This window comes from Triticum urartu, unplaced genomic scaffold, assembly GCF_003073215.2.
Source record: "Triticum urartu cultivar G1812 unplaced genomic scaffold, Tu2.1 TuUngrouped_contig_623, whole genome shotgun sequence".
Lineage (NCBI taxonomy): Eukaryota > Viridiplantae > Streptophyta > Magnoliopsida > Poales > Poaceae > Triticum > Triticum urartu.
Genome location: NW_024116973.1, coordinates 35,618 through 58,045, shown reverse-complemented (window position 1 = coordinate 58,045; position 22,428 = coordinate 35,618). Strand labels below are relative to the sequence as shown.

At 43.5% G+C, this 22,428-nt stretch overlaps 1 protein-coding gene across 1 annotated transcript; it reads left to right on the top strand.

Moving 5' to 3' along the window:
* The first annotated feature begins 2,217 nt into the window (after window positions 1–2,217).
* LOC125530322 (protein FAR1-RELATED SEQUENCE 5-like) lies at window positions 2,218–3,831 on the top strand. Its single transcript, XM_048694719.1, has 4 exons — window positions 2,218–2,361; window positions 2,436–2,500; window positions 2,538–2,664; window positions 2,749–3,831. The coding sequence occupies exons 1-4, from the start codon at window positions 2,218–2,220 to the stop codon at window positions 3,829–3,831; spliced, it is 1,419 nt and encodes a 472-aa protein (XP_048550676.1).
* Window positions 3,832–22,428: the final 18,597 nt, after the last annotated feature.

Sequence of the window (22,428 nt, the reverse complement as noted above, 5' to 3'; positions counted from 1 at the left end):
GCATGCACGAATCAACTACAACATCTCCGGCAAAATTGCAAACAAGTTGACAATCTGCCCAGATTCACAACGAAGCAAAAGTAGAGCTTGATTGACTCAATCTAGGGTGCTCCATAATTGCAAAAAAAGGCATGGATGGATAGATCACTACAATATTAACAAAACTCCTTTACTGATCATCCTCAAAAGAGGCACGGATCACTAGGAAACAACATGAACATATGGCATCATGAGATAAACAAATCCCAGGACTTAGTGAAATTACTAAGTCCCTGAAAACAGAATTACCAAGTGCCTCACTTTGCAAGCTTGCACTAGGCACCACGCACATCACAAAAATATATGGGTTGCACCTCTGGAAAGATGACAAAACCCTTAACAAAACATATGTAGAGCATCAGGTCATATCATGCACCCATTAATCATGGCAAAAATGACAAATGTCTAAGATGGAGTAGCAGATCTGACAATTAACTCAAGTAGCCCTCTTCTAACAGCATTTCGGGCATCAAGATGAACTCAAATGAAAATTATGCAATGGAATGAAATGATGTACTCTCAGAGATGAACATTTTGATATGCTATATGCATGAATCGGAGCTACGGATGCAAAGTTACGGAGCTATGAACATGGGCACTTGGATCTGCGATTTTAGGAATTAGTAGAAAAAATCACCCCGCGAGAAAAAAAATCAACTCTGGCGAGAAGAGGCCGGTTCCTCCGTCTCCGGCGACGGCGAGGCTCGAGCGCGGCGGTGGGAGGCCGGGGAGCGGCCGGACTCCGGCGGGGCGGCCGGATCTGGCCCCGGGAGGTGCGGGCGGCGCGAATCCGAGGTGGCGGCGACCGGATCGGGGCGGTGACGGCCGGATCAAGGCGGCGGCGGGCGGATTCGACGGCGACCGGCGCGGCGGCGGGGCGGCACTGGCGAAGGCGGCGTCGGGCGGCTTGGCGGCGGGGTGCGAAGGAGGCGGCGCGCGGGCCGGGAGGGCCCGATCCGGGCTCTTCGGGCCAGAGGAGAGAGAGGATCGGCGGCGGTGACGTGGTAGCTTCCCATGGGATCGGGGTGACGGCGCGGCACGTCCGACCGGAAACGGACATGTCCGGCGGCTGCGCGAGCGGAATTTTAGGGTTTCGGGGAGGAAGGAGATCCGAAAATCGGGGGGGTGTTTAAATAGGCATAGAGGGAGCTAGGAGAGTCCAAATGAGGTGCGGTTTTCGGCCACACGATCGTGATCGAACGATCTAGATGATGGAGCAGAGTTAGGTGGGTTTTGGGCCAAAATGGAGGGGTGTTGGGCTGCAACACACACGAGGCCTTTTCGGTCCCTTGGTTAACCGTTGGAGTATCAAACGAAGTCCAAATGATACGAAACTTGACAGGCGGTCTACTGGTAGTAAACCAAGGCCGCTTGGCAAGTCTTAGTCCAATCCGGAAATGTTTAATCCGCACACACGAAAGAAAGCTAGAAATGACCACCGGAGGAGAATGGAGCGCCGGAATGCAAAACGGACAATGGGGAAAATGCTCGAATGCATGAGATGAACACGTATGCAAATGCAATGCACATGATGACATGATATGAGATGCATGACAATGAAAACAACACACGGAGACAAAAACCCGAACCCGAGAAAATAAAACAACTTAACGCCGGAAACGGCAAGAGTTGGAGTACAAATTGGGAAAGTTATATCCGGGGTGTTACAGATCTCGTCGGACAGCGGGCGGGACAACGTCATGAATCTCCAACGATCGCGCACAGGTACCACATCCCGCGTCCCCCTCTAGTCTCGCTCGCGGCAACATCGAACGAACTGCCGCCGCGCCAGTGGCAGTGGTTAATCTAGCTACCCGGCGGCACATGCGATCGTGGATTTTGTTCCGGTAGTGCTGCTCCTCATGATCTGGGTTCACGTAGCGTCGGTTGCCGTCGGCTGTGCGCACCACCAGTATCGTTATTTGATGTGGCGGCTAACCTAGGTATCCGGCGGCAGAGATAATCACAGATCTAGCTAGGTTTTGAGATCGTGCAGTTCCTCGCGATTGAAAGTGATCACGACGGGTGCCGTGGCCATCTTCCTTACTAAGTTTGGCAGATCTAAATGGCCTCGGTTGCGGTTGTTTACATAACAGCTGTGATCGTGTGCTATGTGTTTTATATTTCATCATTGATAATGTTTGCACATGTGATGATACATATTATTGGTTGTAGGAAATGGCGGAAGAGGAGTTAACTGATATCATGGTAGACATGGAGTATGGAGAACTGATGAAAGACTGGATAGATGATTGGTCAGATGATGAAAATTCAGATCGTGAAGATCGGTCAGAGAATGGGAACGAATGGGACAATCTTAATGTGAGTGGCATTGTCATGTTGTAATTTTTTGGTGTCATCCGACAACATTAATTCTTTGTGTTGAAAATTTATAGATCAATGAGCTTGATGATGATCAGGAAAACAACTCGGAGCTCTCGAATGAAGATTACATTAGTCAGGTACGTAAGTGAAAAATTTTGTTGGCATGCAAATCGAATTTCTTCTGGATGTCATAATGCGTACGACTATTATGGTGAATCCGACGCGGAGACATGCCTTAACGACGAATCATTAGATGCACCTGGTTCTGGGGAGTCTGAGTCGTCGGTCATCATGAGTGAGGTATGTGTGTAATCAATGTTTTATGGAAGTAAGTAATGTTAAACCATAGAAATCTGTTTTCATGGCTGTGGTTTGATTGTGTAGGTGACACAAGATGATGGTGCAAAGAATGTCCAAGATACTGCCAGTGCAGATGATAAGAGGGATATGTTCATGCAGATAATGGAAATGACCTTTACTTCTCACGATGCTGCGTATGATTTCTACAACAGCTATGCTAGAGATAATGGTTTCAGTATTAGAAAGAATAAGGTCAAGTATAGCAAAACAGAGTCACGTCATATGCATTATAGGCGGTTTGTTTGTTCAAGACAAGGGAAACGTGACAGCAAGTTGCTAACCGAGGAAGGACACAGCCGTAGGCTCAGACCCGAGACACGCTGCTTTTGCGAAGCGCACCTGACCGTCAAGCTTGACCAAAAGCGTGGGGTTTGGTATGTTGAAAGTTTTGAGGACAAGCATAGCCATATGTTGGCAGGACCGGACGAGGTACCTTTTCTTTGGTCCCATAGAAAAATCAAAGAGTACCAGAAGCATGAGATAATGTCCATGGGAGCTGCAGGGATTAGAATTCACGACATGATGGATTGCTTCATCAGCAAGCATGTATGGTACGACGGTGTTGGTTTTACCAGGCGTGAAATATACAACCTTTGCGCCAAGGAGAAGAGGAAGCTGCTTTCAAAAGGTGATGCTGCCGCAGCCATAGGCATCATGGCCAGTAGGAAACAGAGGGATCCTAGCTTCTTTTTCGAGTACAGGCTAGATAAGGAAGGACATTTGAATAGGATGTTCTGGTGCGACTCCCAGTCTCGTCATGACTATGAGGACTTCGGCGACGCGCTTGTATTTGACAGCACGTACAAGATGAACCGCTATGGTATGCCATTCATACCTTTTGTTGGTCTTAACAATCACCGGAAGACCACTGTTTTTGGTTGTGCCATAGTTTCGGACGAGACCGAGGAGACATACGTGTGGCTTCTGCAGACGTTTTTGAGGTCCATGTGTCAAAAGATGCCTAAGAGTGTAATCACAGACGCCGACGCTGCGATGATCAAGGCAATTCGCGAAGTCTTGCCAGACGTGTGGCACCGTATATGTACATGGCACATAGAGAAAAATATGAAGATTCACCTCAGTCACAAGTCCTTGAAGGAGTTTTGAACTCTTCTGTACTACAGCACGTCCACGGCAACGTTTGAGGAGAGATGGCACGCATTTTCCGAAAAATGGCAGTCAGAAAAAACTGTAACATGGTTGAGGCGGATGTATAAGAAGAGAAGACTGTGGGCCGCGGCATATCTAACAGAGGGGTTTTGGCTTGGCATGAAAAGCAACCAGCGGAGTGAAAGCCTGAACTCATGCCTTCACCTCCACCTAGACGGTGAAATGACCCTGGTGGATATGATTTTGCACTATGAGAACGCCATTGTGCGTATCCATGAAAACGAGGCGCGAGATGACTGCACGGCCTCACAGAGTTTACCGGTGCCAGTTACTAGCTCGAGGGAACTTGAGATAGCTGTTTCTCACGTCTTCACTCCAGCAAACTTCTATATGTTGCAGGATGATCTTAGAAAAATTGACGGCATGGAGATTGTAGAAATTAAGCTGGGAGACGGATCACAGCAGTACATCGTGGCCTGGAAGAATAACCGGAAGCGCAGTTTTTTGGTGGAGTATACACCAGTAAATTCTGCAGAAACTATAAGGTGCAGCTGCAGAAGAATGATTCGAAAGGGTCTACCTTGCAAGCACATATTCCATGTACTGAAGCACTTGAACATATCTGAAATACCAAAGTGTTTAGTTCTTATTCGGTTCACGAAAGAAGCAAGGTTGGGACTGCCCGCGAGGCACACAAGCGATCTGTTGGGATTTGGTTGGACTGGGGCCGGGGAAAGAATGAAATATAGCCAGGTCAGTGTGTTAGCGTCTAAAGCTATGCATGCGGCATGCAAACACCCTGCTTTGTGGGATCAGTTACAGGAGAGTTTGAAGGCTGTGATAGCTAAGAGTCATGAGTATGATCTGCTAGAGGAAAATTTGTTGAAGCAAACAAATGACATCAGTAAGTGTGCAGTTGAATATGTGGACGATGGTGAAGGCAACATGATTGAGGTTAAAGATCCTATGGAAGTGTCACGCAAAGGTGCAACAAAGGCAGATGAGAGCCGCCCTGTCTCGAAAAATGGTAGACCACTCTCTTTTGATGAGTTGAAAACCCAGTGCGGTGCTTGCAAATTGGTAGGACACACTAGACGTAGCAAGAAATGCAAACTAAATGAGAAGTAAGTGTTTGTATGCATTGTGGATTATTAAAGTTTGTATCATTCATTAACTTAGCTTGTCTTCTATCAGGTGCAGAAAAGTGGAGAAGGAACAAGAGTAGAACACTTGCTTCAAATATTTACTGTGTTAATCGGCCGACTCATACTCGGAGGCTTTGGCCCCCTAATTGTATCCTTAGTGTATTAGCAGACGAGATCCCAGTCTTTGTTTAAATAAAGTAAGATGTTTCCCTGTAAACAAAAATCAAAAAAATTCTTTACTGTGTAATGACCGGGGCGGGAGGTAGAAAGAATATTATTGTACGTTTACCGTGCCCACGTCCTAAATGCCATTAAATAAGTAACTGTACCACTCTCCTCCCCACCACACACTCACCCACCTCCCACGGGCGCCGGTTCGAACTCCCCTCTTATCCCCACCTACAGTAGATCGAGAATACCCTCGCCGGCGACCGCTGCAACTGCCTCCATGGAGAGAAGCCTCGGCTGGCAGAGAACGATGCTGGACCTCGCCGACGATGACGAGGGGTGGCGCGCGCGGTTGATGGAGGTGTGCGGCTGGTTCCCCAGCACGGAGATGTTGGTCAACCACGTGCGTGGCCTCGTCAAAGTCCTCACCGACGCTGAGAAGAAGCGCGCCTTCCCCTACGGCCGCGGCGTCCCGCCGGCTGTCCTACTCGTGTGGGCAATGCGAGAGGCCACGTTGAGTGACTCCCCTGTTCAGCGTGCAAGGTGGTGGATGTACCGCTCCACCACCATGACGCTGCAGCCAGATTCAGCATGCGTCGCGTCGAGGGCGGGCCGCGTCGACGTCGAGCTCGCTGTCCCTGCGCCCGTCACCCCAGACTACCAGGTGCGCCATGTGTCGAAGCCAGTGCTGCCGTTCGGCTCTGACGTCATGGAGGACGACGTGGAGGAGGTACTGGTCATCCCTGATGAGCGTGAGGAGGGTGGCAAGACAATGCCCATCGACGTCAAGCTCCTTCCCCTCCTCCCTAACATAGTGAAGGTGGAATCAGAGGAGGTGGCTCAGGATCAGGTGGCGCAGCTGTCCAACAGAACGGTGGTCAAGAAGAAGGCTTCTCCGTGTGTGGTGCGCCGCTCACGCCGCCTCAAATTTCTGAAGAAGTGAAGATGGGCACATTTGCTGAAGGAGGAGGAAGCTGCTGTTTATATTAAGTTAGGTATGCTGTTATATATTTCAGCATATAAGTTAACATTATTTTGGGTTTGATGTTGGTTAGGTATGCTTTTATATGTAAGCATATAAGTTATGCAATCGGTACGGTTTGATCAGGTTCTTTGTGGCTGAAGAACTGGATATCTACTGCTCACCCTAAGTGCCAAGTTCAGTTAAATTTCTGATTATTGAATAGGTATTGTTGCTTTGCTTCAGTGTTGCATGGAAGCTGCTAGATGTTGCTCCTATGTTGCAACAAGACAATGAACTAGTCTGCTACATAAATCAGTAGTGTTTCTAGGTGATGTGCCCATGTGCATCACATACCAAATATAGAACATGCCAAAAGTGCATTGTCTGTCAAATACAGGACATGCCAAAAGTGCATTGTCTGCCAAATATAGAACATGCCAAAAGTGCACTGTCTACCAAGCATGATGGCCCCATGTTATTTATGCTGCAATCTCTGTTACACTTTGCCCATAAACTGAATAGCAAATAATTCAGCATCATTTCATCATGTCAATTACAATGATGTCAATAACTTCATGAACAATCTACTTGCTAACTATGACAGCAATCATAATGGCAAGCAGGCCAAGATACAGAAGACCTCCAAATCCTAAAATCCTATCCCTATAGAGCAATATCTCCTTGTGCATCTTAACCATTGCCCTCTTTTCTTTCTCATTCCTTTTAATTTCAGCTTCATATTCTGTAATCTTAGTCTCCAGTTTCTTGTTCTTCATGGCAAGATACTTAATGACTGACTTCGCTTTGCTATCCCACTCCCCATCAACCCATTCAACATACTCAGAAGTGATATCATCCTAAATAAATCATGAGCAATTCAAGTCATTTTATAACTGAACTTGTCGCTGCAAGCGTTAAACACTGAACTTTTTTGCAGCTTGACCGCAATAGCAGTACTAGTTTGAAGATCATGGTCAGTAGACTAACCTGAAACAAACATCCCCCGAGTGCGCTGCCAAAATTGTCTGCATCTATGCAGACACGGCCACTAGGAGTTTCCTGATGACCACATAGATGAAGCTTGTCATGGCCACAGGTGATGAATTATGGGTGATAATGCTGGGATGTAAAGAACAACGGTAAAGAACTTACCTTTTTGCCACCAAAGTGTAGCACTGAAGAAACCCTAGCCGTGGGTTCTCCCGGCCCGCCACCGCCCACAAAACCCCCGTCCCCTGTTCCACTAGATCCGCCGCCACTGCCTCCTGTGCCACTGAATCCGGCCCACCTGCTTGCAGGACCCAGGGTTCGACCTAACTTGCGGTCGCCACAGCTCTTCTCACCGCCGTCGCCGCCCGACGCCCAGCTCGCTGTCATGCTTTCGCCATCGAGATTTGGATGCACAAATAGAGAGGGAGGGCTAGGGATTTGGAAAGCGAAACAAGAAAAGGGGAAAGATCGATGTGAACCTGGCAAAATGGGCTGGTGGAGCGCTGCCGGGAAGATAGCCCGCCTGTGGGGCCCCTCACATGGTTAGATGGGCCGTGCCTGGCATTATGATGAGGACAGAAAAAGTTAATTATACATATAATTAAAAACGACGGGTTTGTAAAACAAACTAGAAAAACATGATGCCTGATAACACGCGATAGAGCCAACGAGCTGACATGACTTTGATGAGTGTAATATTACATTATGGCTCGATATATTTACTTATCTACCATGACTACTTTTCATAATAATGTGATGAGGGGGAATTACTAAGAGATTATGCAAGATGATGACATGCACATAGCTAAGGCAGAATGCTAAGCTTGGTAGAGTTTTAAAAAAAGTTAAGATTGTGAAAATTTTAATATGAAACTTACGAGAGCAGTTGAAGAGAAAAATAGACTATTATAAAAAATTGGAGAAGGAGAAAAATATTAATCAAGAACACTTGATAAGTGAAGCCGTGAAAAATACAATTATGAAAAATTGGAGAAGGAGAAAAATATTAAGCAAGAACAATTGATAAGTGAAGCCAAAACTTTATTGGTACGACCAAATTGTCTTCTCCGAGCGAATTTTATGACCGAATTGTCTTGTACAAGCGAATTGTCTGACAGACACAATACACATGCATGTGCCCTGTTTATTACATAAAAATGATAGAACCCCTAAGATAATCCTGCCGCCGAAACCTTCGACTGGACTAAATCCAAACCACTAAAACTTCAATCTTGCATGCCGCATGAATTCTTCAGGCGCGTTTTGCTTGCGATTTCGCGAATTTTGTTCTTCACACACTCCATCGAGTTTGAAGGTGACATAATCAACTCTGTGACGAAACGTCCTCTCCTTGTGTTAACGGTGGCCTGCAAAAAATGACATAAAGGTTGCATGAACCGAAGTTGCTACACCACCATAGTAGCTAGTCTACAAACGAAAATAACAGCATACCTGTGTAAATTTGCGGGTGATTTTGTCCCCGTCCCAATGTTCTAGACATTCTGTGACAAAAAGGCCACAAGAGTTCCTGGTACATATGCAAACATTAGCGGTGGGCAATACAAACATGTGTGTTGTTGTTTGATTGTGCATAGTGTCCTATTAACTCACCCATCCTCTTGCTGGGGTATGTCATACTCCTTGATAGGCCACTTACTTACGTCCGGATATTTCCCTGGTGTAATAATATTTGCCTGACGCATATCGTGTGCTATAGCCATTCGCTATAAAGAGGATAGTGCTAAAGATCAATCATAAACAATATGTAAGAGCAATGGTACAAATGTTGGTTACATTACCAGTTCTTTAACAGTCCTCTCAGCCAGGTCCAAAGGATAGAGCGAATCGAGAGCTTGGAATTCTTTCTTGATCATGTGCACGACCACGGTCATCCAGTGGCTATTGTCGATATTCAACGCGATATACGTCTACAGTGTAAAAAACCATTACGGATCAAAAGAAATACTTGATGAACTATCATGTAGTGAAGAATCACAAACATTACGTACCTTATCACACACAGTATACTCTTTCGTGACTCTATTAACTGCCCCAGCTTTGGTCAGAGCACTATCCATGTTGCAGCTCGATGGCAATGGATCGTCATGTGCGATAGCACGATCTACAAGGAATTTGGACCTCCACGCTGGACAGAGGTAACGATCATGACCAACACATAGCTCCAAATGTCCCATATAAGCATCAATAACCTGCATAGGATATCAGCGCATTACATGTTGAGAGTTGAGACATAGATTTTTGAGCATCTTATAAAGAGGACATGCAAGTAGTACTTACATCGTCCGACAGCCATCTATGAGATAGTACCGGTAGAATCCTTTCGGAAGTCAGAGTTATGCCACGGCCTTCACTGTAGTAAATTTTTTTGTTCTTCTTCTTCTCAGTGCTAGCAGCTAACTTCACAAATGAAACAGCTGCATCAATTATTTCCGGCGTCAACTCATCTGCTACATCCTCCGGCACATTATTGTTTGAAAATAGAGCTGCATGAAATAATATGAACGTCAACAATGGTGATCATATGCATTGGTAGTAAATAAAAAAATTAAGAATGTTAGTTACGAGACCTCTAGTAGCAGTACTAGTACCAGAGGTTCTCTGACCACGGCTAGTACGCCTGCCGGGCTTGTCAAGTGCGTAGGGGGAATCAAATTTCATGGGAACGGTCCGCTTCCGCTTACCGGACATAACCTCCTCATCCTTATCGATTGTTCCACCTTTTTTTCCATTTGCCTTAGCCATGAACTTGCCGACAGAAGATGGACAAATGTCTATGTCCGATGAAGGTGCTTGAGTAGAAGTACCAACCACCCAAGGGTTTTCTGGTGTACCCCCACATACATCATTACGCTTAATAGGTGAAGCTTCCTTGTGTCCTTTCAGCTTCGATGGGGTTTTTTGTTTCGCAAACTAAATCGTGTGAACATTTCTGGACGAAAAAAATTAAACGAGAAAATTATAGACAGAAAGATAAATACATAGTACCTCAGGTACGGTTTTATGGTCGGGAAGCACTTCAGGCTGCGTCATGTCAATGATCGGCTCTCCATCACTGTCCATGTCTTCCTTGTACACGAATTCCTTCTTTTCATATGGACCATTCTCGAACGAATCCACTTCGTCCGGATCATTCTCCGTGGGTCGCACGGCAGCAGCCGGCTTGTACATGAAACCTTCTTTGTTCAACTTCTCCAACAACCTCTGCAATAGAAATATAAACTTAGTAATGTTAGGATGGTTTAAAACAGGAAACATACTATAAAGTATAAAGTTTGGGTGTGATACCTCAGCTACTTGATCAGGGATTTGCCTCATCTCGGTGTGTATGAAGTCCATGCACCGCTTCATTAGAAGATCCATGAAATCTTCCGACAATGCGGCTAACGTCGACTTCTTTGCATTTGCAGTTGCAGGCTTGGTTTTTGGCTTCATGGTAGGCGCATTATTTGGGATGTTGGGCTCCTGAGCCCTATACTCCTGGGTGATATTATTTTCGATCTGCATGCGATATTGAAGTACATGTGATGAATAAAAAATAAATAGTATTAAGTTACAAAACACTTAATAAAGACGAAACACAATGACTTACCCTTACGTTACCAAGGCCGCGCCCATTATCATAGTCAAACCTATCTCTCCTAGTGGCTGCGCCTTCTGTCCAGTTCCTCATAAGAGGTTGTATGGACAAGTTGGGATTATAGGCGCATTCGCCTTTGACCGGTTGCACCTTCTCCCAGTACAAGTACTACAAAAAAATATAAGGATTTAGAGTTAGTAAAATACATCACATAAAATTTGCAATGATATGATAATTGACATTATGCAACAGGTCTGATATGTGTACCTGCAAGAGAGCCAAATTGCCTTTCGGCCATTGGCAGAGGTGTTTGCCTTTCTTTACTATGCGAAGGCAATCAAGGAGAACACGCATGGTGAAGGCATTCCAGTTAATCTTTGAAATACGTTTCACATTGTAGACCAAAGCGTAGTACTGCTTTGGCACAATCTTGCTCGACATGGGAGCAATAATTGTTCCTAACAGGACCAACACTACTTTGCGAAGGAAATCGTCGTCGGTGGCTTTACTTTTAATTATGTCCTCAATGAGATTATCTATCACTATGTTTTCTGACGTCTTACTGAGAAATTGTGGCGGCACCCGCTCCTTCATGTCCTCCCCTTCTTCAGTCAGAATGTCCGAAGCGGACAGTCCTTGGTTCTCGAGATTAAAGATGCACTCGACGTCGAACGCACCGAGAGTCACCTCCCCAACCTGCTCTTGTATAATGAATCTGCCCGTGCTGGCCTGAAAATTCTCAATCATATACCTAATCAGCAGGGTGCACATCTTAATAGATGGTATTTGCAGCATGCTGCGCAACGATGTATCAGCCAGTCTAGCGTGTTGACCACTCGATAGATCTGCAACAAGCTTGCACCATTTCTCAACTGCGCATACTATTTCTCCATTCAACTCGTCCATCCTGTTGAAAGAAAATATATAACTTCGTGACATTAGCTAACACTAAAGCAAAAATAACAATAGGCATGCAAAAATATAAAACTTTCTGGCAGTAGCTAACACTAATGCAAAAATAACACTAATGGAAATACAATACTATCACCATGTATACTGCAACATGCAGCCAAGTGTGTGCTGACATGAGGCAATAAAAAAATAACTACAATTGGTAATTGAATTTACTTGCATCTGATCAAGTTCTTTGAGTATCATTTAAATTGTATAATCAATAAATTTAATATGGTAAACTGTTACTTATTCGTCTGGTTGTCTTACTAACAGGGTGACAAATTGTTCACCTGTAAATAAACTAGAGTCTATAGCAATGGTACCTATTTGAGGTTCATCAACATCTAATGTTAATAAATCTTTAATGTTCTATGTGCACAACAATATAATTGGATCGTGTGACAAAAATATATTTGGATCTTGTGACAAAAAATGTATTGCATCATGCTTCTCGAGAAACAACATCTTATTCTACCATGCTATGAAAGAACCAAAGAATGTTTTCATCTATGCCATCTGGTCAGAACGCATCTAGTCCAGTTCATACTAGTTGAAAATATGTGGTAAACCTAAGTCCAGAAAAGCAACGAGACGGAGGAAGTAGCTTGCTATGAAAGCGCGAGGGAAGGAGGACAATTTACTTGATCGGTCGACGAAGATGAAAGAAGTCGGCGATGCGTTCTCGACGTAGTTCGTCGAGGTCGGCCTGCACGTGCGGACGACCTTGATCTTCTCGGGGTTTTTGTGGCGTGTGGGATGCGGCGCACGGAGCTGTCGACGCCTCACCGGCAGGAGTCGATCTAGTCGACGACATGTGCGAGGAGGAGTAGATTATATACGAGGTCGACGCCTAGGTCGTCGTAACTTCCCTGTGGCCAATCTCGCGATCTATATTTTCCTCCGTTGAACCGAGGCTGAACGTGGTCCTCAATCGTAGGGATTAGGAACATATGGATTAGCACGATCCCAGAATTGTGTAACAGAACGGCAACTACTCCCGTGATCGACGTGCGTGTGATCGACGTGCATGGAAAGCGCAGCGTTGTGGGCTCCACAATATGGATCCGACACTTATTTGCGGTCTGGGCCGGCCCACCTACCTGCATTGTTTCTTCCCTCAAAATAAATATCATTGGTTCATCCGTAAAAAAACTATTTGTGACACGTATTAGTTATTGTATACTTGTATATGTTCAACAATATTTATAGTATCTCTATCATTTCTACAATATTATACATGCATCGAGTGTTTGGGATCATTTCATGAGATCGTAGGTTACGAATAAACCACTTTCAGACCTGCCCTCCGGTAGACACGAATGGTCCTGCTTATACATGGTGCATGTGGAAGCATGCATGAGATGACCCCAACTTTTTGGAGCATCTGGGCTTGGCCAATGTGGTCCCCCAAGCAAGGTGTGCACGAATTCGGACACAAAACGCACGTTGCGTCACGTGGGGGCAGTGTTGTAGGGTTTTCTCGCAAGAAAACCCTAGAAATTGCATCGAGTGTCGCAAATGAACGATGCTTGTCATGCATGCAAGCCATGGTCATCGTAGGGTATGCATGTAGTTTGGGATCATTTGGTGGGACCATCAAGGAAAACCTATTTCAGACCTGACCTCCGGCAGACCTGAATGGTCCTGCTTGAACATGGTGCATGTGGAAGCATGCATGAGATGACCCCAACTTTTGGGAGCTTGTGGGCTTGGCCAATTTGGTCCCCCAGGCAAGGTGTGCACGAATTCGGACACAAAACGCACGTTGCGTCACGTGGGGGTAGTGTTGTAGGGTTTTGTCACCGGAAAACCCTAGAAAATGCATCGAGTGTCGCAAATGAACGAAACTTGTCACGCATGCATGCCATGGTCATCGTAGGGTATGCATGTAGTTTGGGATCATTTGGTGGGACCATCAAGGAAAACCAATTTCAGACCTGACCTCCGGCAGACCTGAATGGTCCTGCTTGTACATGGTGCATGTGGAAGCATGCATGAGATGACCCCAACTTTTGGGAGCTTGTGGGCTTGGCCAATGTGGTCCCCCAAGCAAGGTGTGCACGAATTCGGACACAAAACGCACGTTGCGTCACGTGGGGGTAGTGTTGTAGGGTTTTGTCGCCGGAAAACCCTAGAAAATGCATCGAGTGTCGCAAATGAACGATACTTGTCACGCATGCATGACATGGTCATCGTAGGGTATGCATGAAGTTTGGGACCATTTGGTGGGACCGTCAAGGAAAACCAATTTCAGACCTGATCTCCGGCAGACCCGAATGGTCCTGCTTGTAGATAGTGCATGTGGGGGCATGCATGAGATGACCCCAACTTTTGGGAGCATGTGAGGATGGCCAATGTGCCCCCTCCCCCCAGGCAAGGTGTGCACGAGTTCGGACACAAAACACACGTTGTGTCACGTGGGGGCAGTGTTGTAGGGTTTTGTCAACGGAAAAACCCTAGAAAATGCATCCAGTTTTGGAAATGAACGATACTCGTCATGCATGCTTGCCATGGTCATCCTAGGGTTTGCATACAGTTTGGTCTGAATTGGTGAGACCTAGTACATGGTGCATGTGGAGGTATGCATGCGACTGTCCCAACTACATTTGATTTAATAATATTTGAAGTTTCAAACAGAAAATAAAATTTATAATTTGGAATGAAGAATTGAAATAATGAAGAAGTGCAATAGAACTTAACATATTATCAATTACATTTTGGAAATATTTCGAATATAAAGAAGAGAACAAATATTAGAATGAAGAAGTGAAATAAAACAGAACATTTTATCTTACAAATTAAAAATATTTCAAAAATAATAAAGATAAGAAATATTAGAATTAACAATTAAAATAAAACACACCATTTTAGTTTATATTTTGTAAATATTATCAATATACAAAATAGTACGAAAAAATGAAATAAAACACAACAGAATTTGGCATATTTTTTAAATTTTAGTAAACATTGTTAGAAATAATATAGAAAAAAAGAGACTTGATTTTAAATATTACAAATATAAACAAGAAAAGAAACAAAGAAAATTTAAAACGTATCAGCGAGCGGAGTAAGGCTGACCTGGGCCAGCCCACCCGAATTGGGCCCAAGGCGGAGCCGCGCAGGGCACATCGCAGCGCACAGCCGTTGGGTGGTGGGAGTTTAGTCCCACCTCGCCAAGCGAGGGAGCGCTGCACCGGTTTATATACCCAGCTGCGACTCCCCTCTCAAGCTCCTATCAATTGCAAGCAGTACATTGCCTAACTCTCGTCCCTTCTACCCCGTGGGCCCTACTAGCAGCAGAGATAATCTGCACCACGGGCCTGCACCCTGGCCCATGCACCGCAGGGTTCCTAGTCGTAAGAAGGCTGTGGAGTATGAATTCTCCTGCTCTGGTAGGTGGGCAATTTTTTTGGCATATTGCCATTGTGTATTGATTTGATCTTGAAATCACACACTAAATTATACACATGCTCACTTGCGTTCCATACACATATTTTTTTGCATATATGACAAGTTAATGTTTTGACCATCAAGTCATTTTTTCAAAAACTGGCTTAAGTTAGACCAAATGGCCCCTCCAGAATGCGGTCATCTTTTTGACCACCTCCAAATGACCTAAACTTTGGCACACATGATCTATTGCACAAACAAAGGTGGGTTCCAAAGGTTTTATATTTTTTGAATTTTTTATTAATTTATAATGCCCTCTGGACTGACCGGTCAAAACATCGGTCTATACCTCAGGGGGCATTGTAAATAATTCTTTTTCCAAATTTTCTTTCATAGCCATGATTGGCACATGTGGGTCACCATGTTCAAGAAAGTTTGTGTGATTTAGAGGTGGTGGGAAAATCACATTTTTTTTCAAAAACTGGCTCAAGTTAGACCAAATGGCCCCTCCGGAATGCGGTCATTTTTTCGACCACCTCCAAATGACCTCAACTTTGGCACACATGATCTATTGCACAAACAAAGGTGGGTTCCAAAGGTTTTATATTTTTTTTGAATTTTTTATTAATTTATAATGCCCTCTAGACTGACCAGCCAAAACATCGCTCTATACCTCAAGGGGGCATTGTAAATAATTCTTTTTCCAAATTTTCTTTCATAGCCATGATTGGCACATGTGGGTCACCATGTTCAAGAAAGTTTGTGTGATTTGGAGGTGGTGGGAAAAATCACATTTTTTCAAAAACTGGCTTAAGTTAGACCAAATGGCCCCCTCCGGAATGCGGTCATTTTTTTGACCACCTCCAAATGACCTCAACTTTGGCACACATGATCTATTGCACAAACAAAGGTGGGTTCCAAAGGTTTTATATTTTTTGAATTTTTTATTAATTTATAATGCCCTCTATACTGACCGGTCAAAACATCGGTCTATACCTCAGGGGGGCATTGTAAATAATTCTTTTTCCAAATTTTCTTTCATAGCCATGATTGGCACATGTGGGTCACCATGTTCAAGAAAGTTTGTGTGATTTGGAGGTGGTGGGAAAAATCACATTTTTTCAAAAACTGGCTTAAGTTAGACCAAATGGCCCCTCCGGAATGCGGTCATTTTTTCGACCACCTCCAAATGACCTCAACTTTGGCACACATGATCTATTGCACAAACAAAGGTGGGTTCAAAAGGTTTTATATTTTTTGAATTTTTTATTAATTTATAATGCCCTCTATACTGACCGGTCAAAACATCGGTCTATACCTCAGGGGGGCATTGTAAATAATTTTTTTCCAAATTTTCTTTCATAGCCATAATTGGCACATGTGGGTCACCATGTTCAAGAAAGTTTGTGTGATTTGGAGGTGGTGGGAAAAATCACATTTTTTCAAAAACTGGCTTAAGTTAGACCAAATGGCCCCTCCGGAATGCGGTCATTTTTTCGACCACCTCCAAATGACATCAACTTTGGCACACATGATCTATTGCACAAACAAAGGTGGGTTCCAAAGGTTTTATATTTTTTTGAATTTTTTATCAATTTATAATGCCCTCTAGACTGACCGGTCAAAACATCGGTCTATACCTCAGGGGGGCATTGTAAATAATTCTTTTTCCAAATTTTCTTTCATAGCCATGATTGGCACATGTGGGTCACCATGTTCAAGAATGTTTGTGTGATTTGGAGGTGGTGGGAAAAATCACATTTTTTCAAAAACTGGCTTAAGTTAGACCAAATGGCCCCTCCGGAATGCGGTCATTTTTTCGACCACCTCCAAATGACCTCAACTTTGGTACACATGATCTATTGCACAAACAAAGGTGGGTTCCAAAAGTTTTATATTTTTTTGAATTTTTTATTAATTTATAATGCCCTCTAGACTGACTGGTCAAAACATCGGTCTATACCTAAGGGGGGCATTGTAAAAAATTCTTTCTATATTTTTGAAATTATATGAATTTATAATGCCCTCTTAAATTTGTTTACCTTTTTAATGCCCTCTTATTTTTTTTGAATTTTTTTATTTATTGAACTAGGTTTACAAGATGGCTAGGATGGCCCATGCTTTTGCTTTTGTTTATTTTTTTCCTTTTCCTTCACTTTACATAAAAATTACCTGAGCACTCCAAAAATAACATAAAAATTACATGACCCCTCAAATAATAACATACAAAAAATTCAAAAGGTATTTTTATCAAACACATCTTTTTGAATATGTATATTTTCTTTTCTTCTAAATTTATATTTAATTCCTTCACACTTTGATGATGGAATATTTGCTCTGTAATTGCAACATAGGTTCAAATGATGGAACATTTGATCTTTTTGCTTATTCAAATTATGAGTTGGTGGAATGTGTGAGGATGAACAATTATCAGTAACTTTACTAAACCCCATGTACTATAATTCATGACAGCCATTTTGGAACATTGCGGCATTCAATATTTGGTATAATTGGCACATGGGCACAGCATGTTGCACTTGCCCACAGCATAGACAAGTGTTGCAGCATGTCTCAAGCAACACTGAAGCGCCATTTGTTTTTTTCGCACCATCGAAACAACAACTAAACATGAAGGAAGCATTCACCACCATTAAAGATAAGGCCACACATATATAGATTGCATTCTAATAGGTAGCAGGCAGTTCACAACAGATCCAGTTCAACCACACAATACATTACATTACATTAATATATCAAGTTTTCTCACAGTTCAGACCCAGATGCAGCTTTCCCAAAAGTAAAACATCATCAAATATACTGATGATGAGTACGGCTTCCAGCTTCCGATGATCAGCATGATGTACGACTACAGGTCAGGGTTTCTTAGGACCTTCAGGAGCGCCTTATGCTGACCAATGATCCTGTAGTCATGACTGGAGATCGATGTAGCCCGGCAATGTTCCATCAGATGCTCCAATAACCCAGACCTGGGCTTGGGCTTGCTGCAATAGGGGCACCGGTACTTTCCATTCCTCCAGTTGTAGTACTTGGCAGGTCCTTGGGCCCTGATCTTCAACACCTCCTTCTCTTCAAAGGACTCGAAGTTCCCCTCGACCACATCATCTCCAGATTCATACTGCACAAATTAATGACTGACATTAATACATTATGCATTCAAAAACTATAAACACATAATACTAACTCAATGCAGAAATAACATTTGAACTAGGCCTTACCTCGTACGGCTCATCTTCATCAGACTCATATGGGTAGAACCCAGTCTTGTCCCACTTCCTCTTGTTGCCCACAAGATCCTTCTCCTCCTGCTATATTGTCAAACAAGCACATCAATTAGAATGAATTGAATTGCAGTTCACAGAATGTCATTACAAACAAAATTGTGAATGTGAACCACATTGGTATGTTGCAAGTGACCAAATGCTTTCCTTATAAATACAGAATCTAAGCAATCAATCAACAGACAAATGATGTCCTTCATAAATGCTAATGAAAATGCAAGCTGGATTCTTGACATTCCCTGGATAAACCCAACACTTTACTTTTGAGGGAATTACCCCCCCCCCCACACACACTACTTAATGGAAACATATAGTATATTTTGTTGCTAGGATCCTGCGTTGGAATGTTTACTTCACACTTTACATATAGTATATACTAATTACAGAAGCCAACTACAAATTTTAATATGCACAAATTACTGTTTTTGGGACAATGCAGCAAAGCTCCTACACATATTAACATAATGCAGTAGTTAATTAGGTACAACTTCAACTATAAATGCATACATCTCCAACAAACATCTAAAATTTCATTACTTACCTAAACAACAACAAATTATAATATAGATGAATCTTGTATCATCTAAATCAATTCATTGGCACATCTTAATTAATGCATTCCAAATCAAATATGTTCCCATCCAGTATCATTGAACCACGGATCAAATCAAATAATCATAAATGTCAGCAGCATTGAACTACAGATCTAATAATCATATGACATCTATCTGACCTTAAATTCCCCCTTAAATAAGGTATTCATCCTCATACTAATTAAATTCTAACAAGAAAAATTTCAACTACTAATCTAATAAGCATCTGAAAAAACCCCAAGATGCTTTTATCTCTGAAGCAACGGCATTGCAGAGGATGTTCAATGCTGTCAACATCTCTGAAGCAAAGACAAAATTCCTCTACTAACCCAAAGTAAATAAGCATAGACTGCCCCTTCCCCTCGACCATGCTTCCCCTCTCCTTCAGAAGCCCCAATCCAGCACAAAAAAAATCTAGCCCTTGAGAAGCTCTTTTTGATTAACATGACAACACCCAGTACATGAGCACATCCTTCACTATATTTACAATCAAACTAATGCACCATCTAATCACCTCACGTAGACAATTTCCAAAAACACAAGGCCATGCACAACCCATCTCATAGCCTCTGCCTGACAAGCATCAATCAAGCATCAAATAACTGCAACTATGACAACATGCATCAATCAAGCATCTAAGAATTGCAACTATGACAGCCATAATCCCTAGAACTAAGCATCCATTTAATTAATCATCAAGTCAAAGAACTAAAGCAGGCACCAACCCAAACCAATACAGAAGTATATATTTGACTCCAAACACCTAAAGAATTGCAAAAATTCCACTACTAATCTAATAAGCATCTGAAAAAACCCCATCCCTCAATCTGGCTACTTCTAACCTAATCTAATAATCATATGTGGTCCACCATTCTTGCACGAATCAAATACAGGAAAACCCTAATGCAGAGAAAACCCTACCTCCAACAAATCTAACCAAGCCAAAGTTCTGGCCACAAAACCTACAATCTAAAAACTACCAACTAAAAGTTAGCCGCAGATACCTTCTGCTCCGCTTCCTCCTCGCCGGAGCCGGCCTCCACCTTCTCCACCTTCTGCGCCTCGCCAGAGCCCGCCTCCACCTTTTGCGCCTCGCCGGAGTTGGCCAGAGCGGGCGCATCTGGCTGGACCGCGCCGCTGCGGCCCGCCCCCGCCTTCTCCAGATCTCCAGCGGAGGGAGCACCGCGCTAGACGCCGGCATGCCCCCTCACAAAGGTGCCCGCAGCGATCTGCCGCGCCTGCTCCACTAGATCTGCGCCCCAATCTGGGCGCTCGCCTCCTGCGTCCGCCATTGCGATGGAGAGGATGCGGTGAGGGAGACGAGGAGGTTGGAGAGGAGAGGGAGTGGGGAGTGGAGAGAGGAAGACGATGCGGCGGGGGGAAATGGTGGGCGATGCGGCCGGAGGTGGTTGCCGTCCACATTTATATGATGGGACAGTTTTGGCAACTACCCGTGACACGTGCTGCCCCACGCGCGGGCGGCTTCTTTTTTTTGCGGGAGGGCGCGCGGGCGCGGGCGGCTTCACGCGTGCACGAAAGGCCGCCGTATACGGATGGGCATATGTATATGGCCGGGCATACGATCTAACCGGGCCCGTACGGGCCTCCCAGGGCTCCTTGACGGCTATACGCGGGGGCAACAAAGACGATCATGCCCCTCGTTATGAACCGTTTTTGGTTCATCCTGGCCGTCGATGTGTTTTCCCACCCCGCGTTCAGCCCAGGGGGGGAGCACCGGAGCAGAAACGGGAAATTCGTGGATTCGTTGAGAAACCGCGTGACATTGTAATCGTCCCTGCACTTGGTACAAGCTTCGATACACTTGGTGAGGCCTGAAAACATGTGGGTTAAACTTTTTTTTACCTTTGACTTGCATCATATGTAAATACTTACAGTGGAGTATTTATATATTAAGATAAATAACACTAGGTAGTTATGATAACAATTTCCAAAATATACTCTTTTTAGAACTTTTTAATATGTAACTAGCAGCGTGTACCATGCATTTGCATTTCCGGATTTGTTATCAACAGTTATATTTCTGTATTTCCTACCATATTGGTTTCGAAATATCTTTTAGGGAAAGGATTTTTACAATCTCTACTGCTGGGAGGAGGGGTTCTGAATAAGATACGCAAGAGCAGAATGAATGTGGAGAGGACAAAATGCATGCAAGAAATTGTTTGTGCAGTACGCAACTGTACCCTTACTGGACTAAAATGTATTAATCTGTTTGCTTTTGGGATTCATCAAACTTGACCCATGGTGCTTGTTTGAATATGATTTTGTAGGGAAAAGCTGGGGTGGGGAACACCAGATCGTGCCGATAGGAATGCCCTGCACTAATAAGATTTAGGAATCTGAATCTGTACCTTCTCTCGATTCAGTGCCAATGGATATGTGAGTTTATTCTGAATACAACATCAACATACTAGGTGATTCTGAAATCTTTTCCTTCCATATAAATAGTTTCTTTCTGCATCCTCAAGTTACGTTATCTGAAACTTGTTGCGTTTAAGTTTCGTTCATGTTACTTAACTAGTTCTTAATGTCATCATGTACTATAGCTTTGAAAATTTTATGTGTTCTAAACTTAGTGCTGATTGTGATACTGATTCCTAGTTTAGACCAAATGTCTTCGCTCTCTAATATGAGTATGCCTCCCAGTCCAACTTCATCTGATATACCTCTCCCAGTCAGTAACGAATATAATAGATTGTCTCAACGTTTTTCTCGGTACAGACTTCTATTCCAGTCATTTCTACAGATGTTGATCACCAATTGGATTGTTCTAAAATTTTAGTTTTCTTTCTCACTTATTTTTGCTTACTTTTTTCAGTTGTCAAGAGAATGTAAATTATACTCATATCTGCTCACAGCCGATAGATGATGAACATGAGGGGGAACCAGATCCTCGTGATACTGCTGACTACAACAGATTTTCATAAGAATTCGAAGGGTACATACTTTCGTGTGATTTGTGTCATATGTATCTTTCTTTCGTACCCTGTTTCTATGACGGTTCTTTCTGTTATTTACGCCCTCTGTTAACATTATTTCAGATGGCACATCAGTCTTCATTCTACCGACGTCTCATTTGATTCACTTGATGTTCTGTCCGATGTTCCTCCCTTGGCATTCCTCAGTTTCACTCTATGCCTTCACCACAGTCACCTCAATCAGTGCATACTCATGCTTCAGATGATTCCACTATAGGCAATTAACGCTTGTCATCTTCTATGCCAATAGATGAAAAAATGATGCCGATTCGAGCAAATGTGCACTGGCAACTCATATGTAAATCCTCTACCTTCCTACAAATTTGCTGTCACGACTTTATAAATCTTGGCCTCTATATTTCTAATTTTGAAATTCTTTACCAGGTCACATGACAATTCCGTTCCACATGTTCAGCCAGCAGAGAATTCTCGGTTTTGTGCTCTCCAAAAATCATTACACGCCTATTCAACACGGACAACAGAAACTATTATGT